Source organism: Penaeus monodon, chromosome 28, assembly GCF_015228065.2.
Source record: "Penaeus monodon isolate SGIC_2016 chromosome 28, NSTDA_Pmon_1, whole genome shotgun sequence".
NCBI lineage: Eukaryota > Metazoa > Arthropoda > Malacostraca > Decapoda > Penaeidae > Penaeus > Penaeus monodon.
Genome location: NC_051413.1, coordinates 31,295,860 through 31,296,105, shown reverse-complemented (window position 1 = coordinate 31,296,105; position 246 = coordinate 31,295,860). Strand labels below are relative to the sequence as shown.

Here is a 246-nt window from a genome sequence, read left to right as displayed (position 1 = left end):
AAATTAGTTGATCGGAGTATTAATTACATTATTTTTCTCATTTTCTAGGCTTCCTACCACACTGGCAACGTTTTTACAATGGATGGTGGGTTTTGTCTCTAAAATCAATATGGAAACTTACCAGTGGAAGATGATGATTGAAAAAAAATGTAAAGAGAAAATCAGACACAAATAAAATGGATTACCTTATTAAATTTTCACTGTTAATAATGAGTGGTGTAAGTAATGACAAAGGAGCAAGTTTAT

At 30.5% G+C, this 246-nt stretch overlaps 1 protein-coding gene across 1 annotated transcript in view; it reads left to right on the top strand.

Annotated features, from left to right (window-relative positions):
• The window catches only part of LOC119590988 (3-hydroxybutyrate dehydrogenase type 2-like), a 4,672-nt gene extending 4,483 nt beyond the window's left edge, over positions 1–189 (top strand). Inside the window, 1 exon segment of the mRNA XM_037939721.1 lies at positions 49–189. Coding sequence (XP_037795649.1) covers positions 49–102 — 54 coding nt within the window. The 3' untranslated portion in view covers positions 103–189.
• The last annotated feature ends 57 nt before the right edge of the window (positions 190–246 follow it).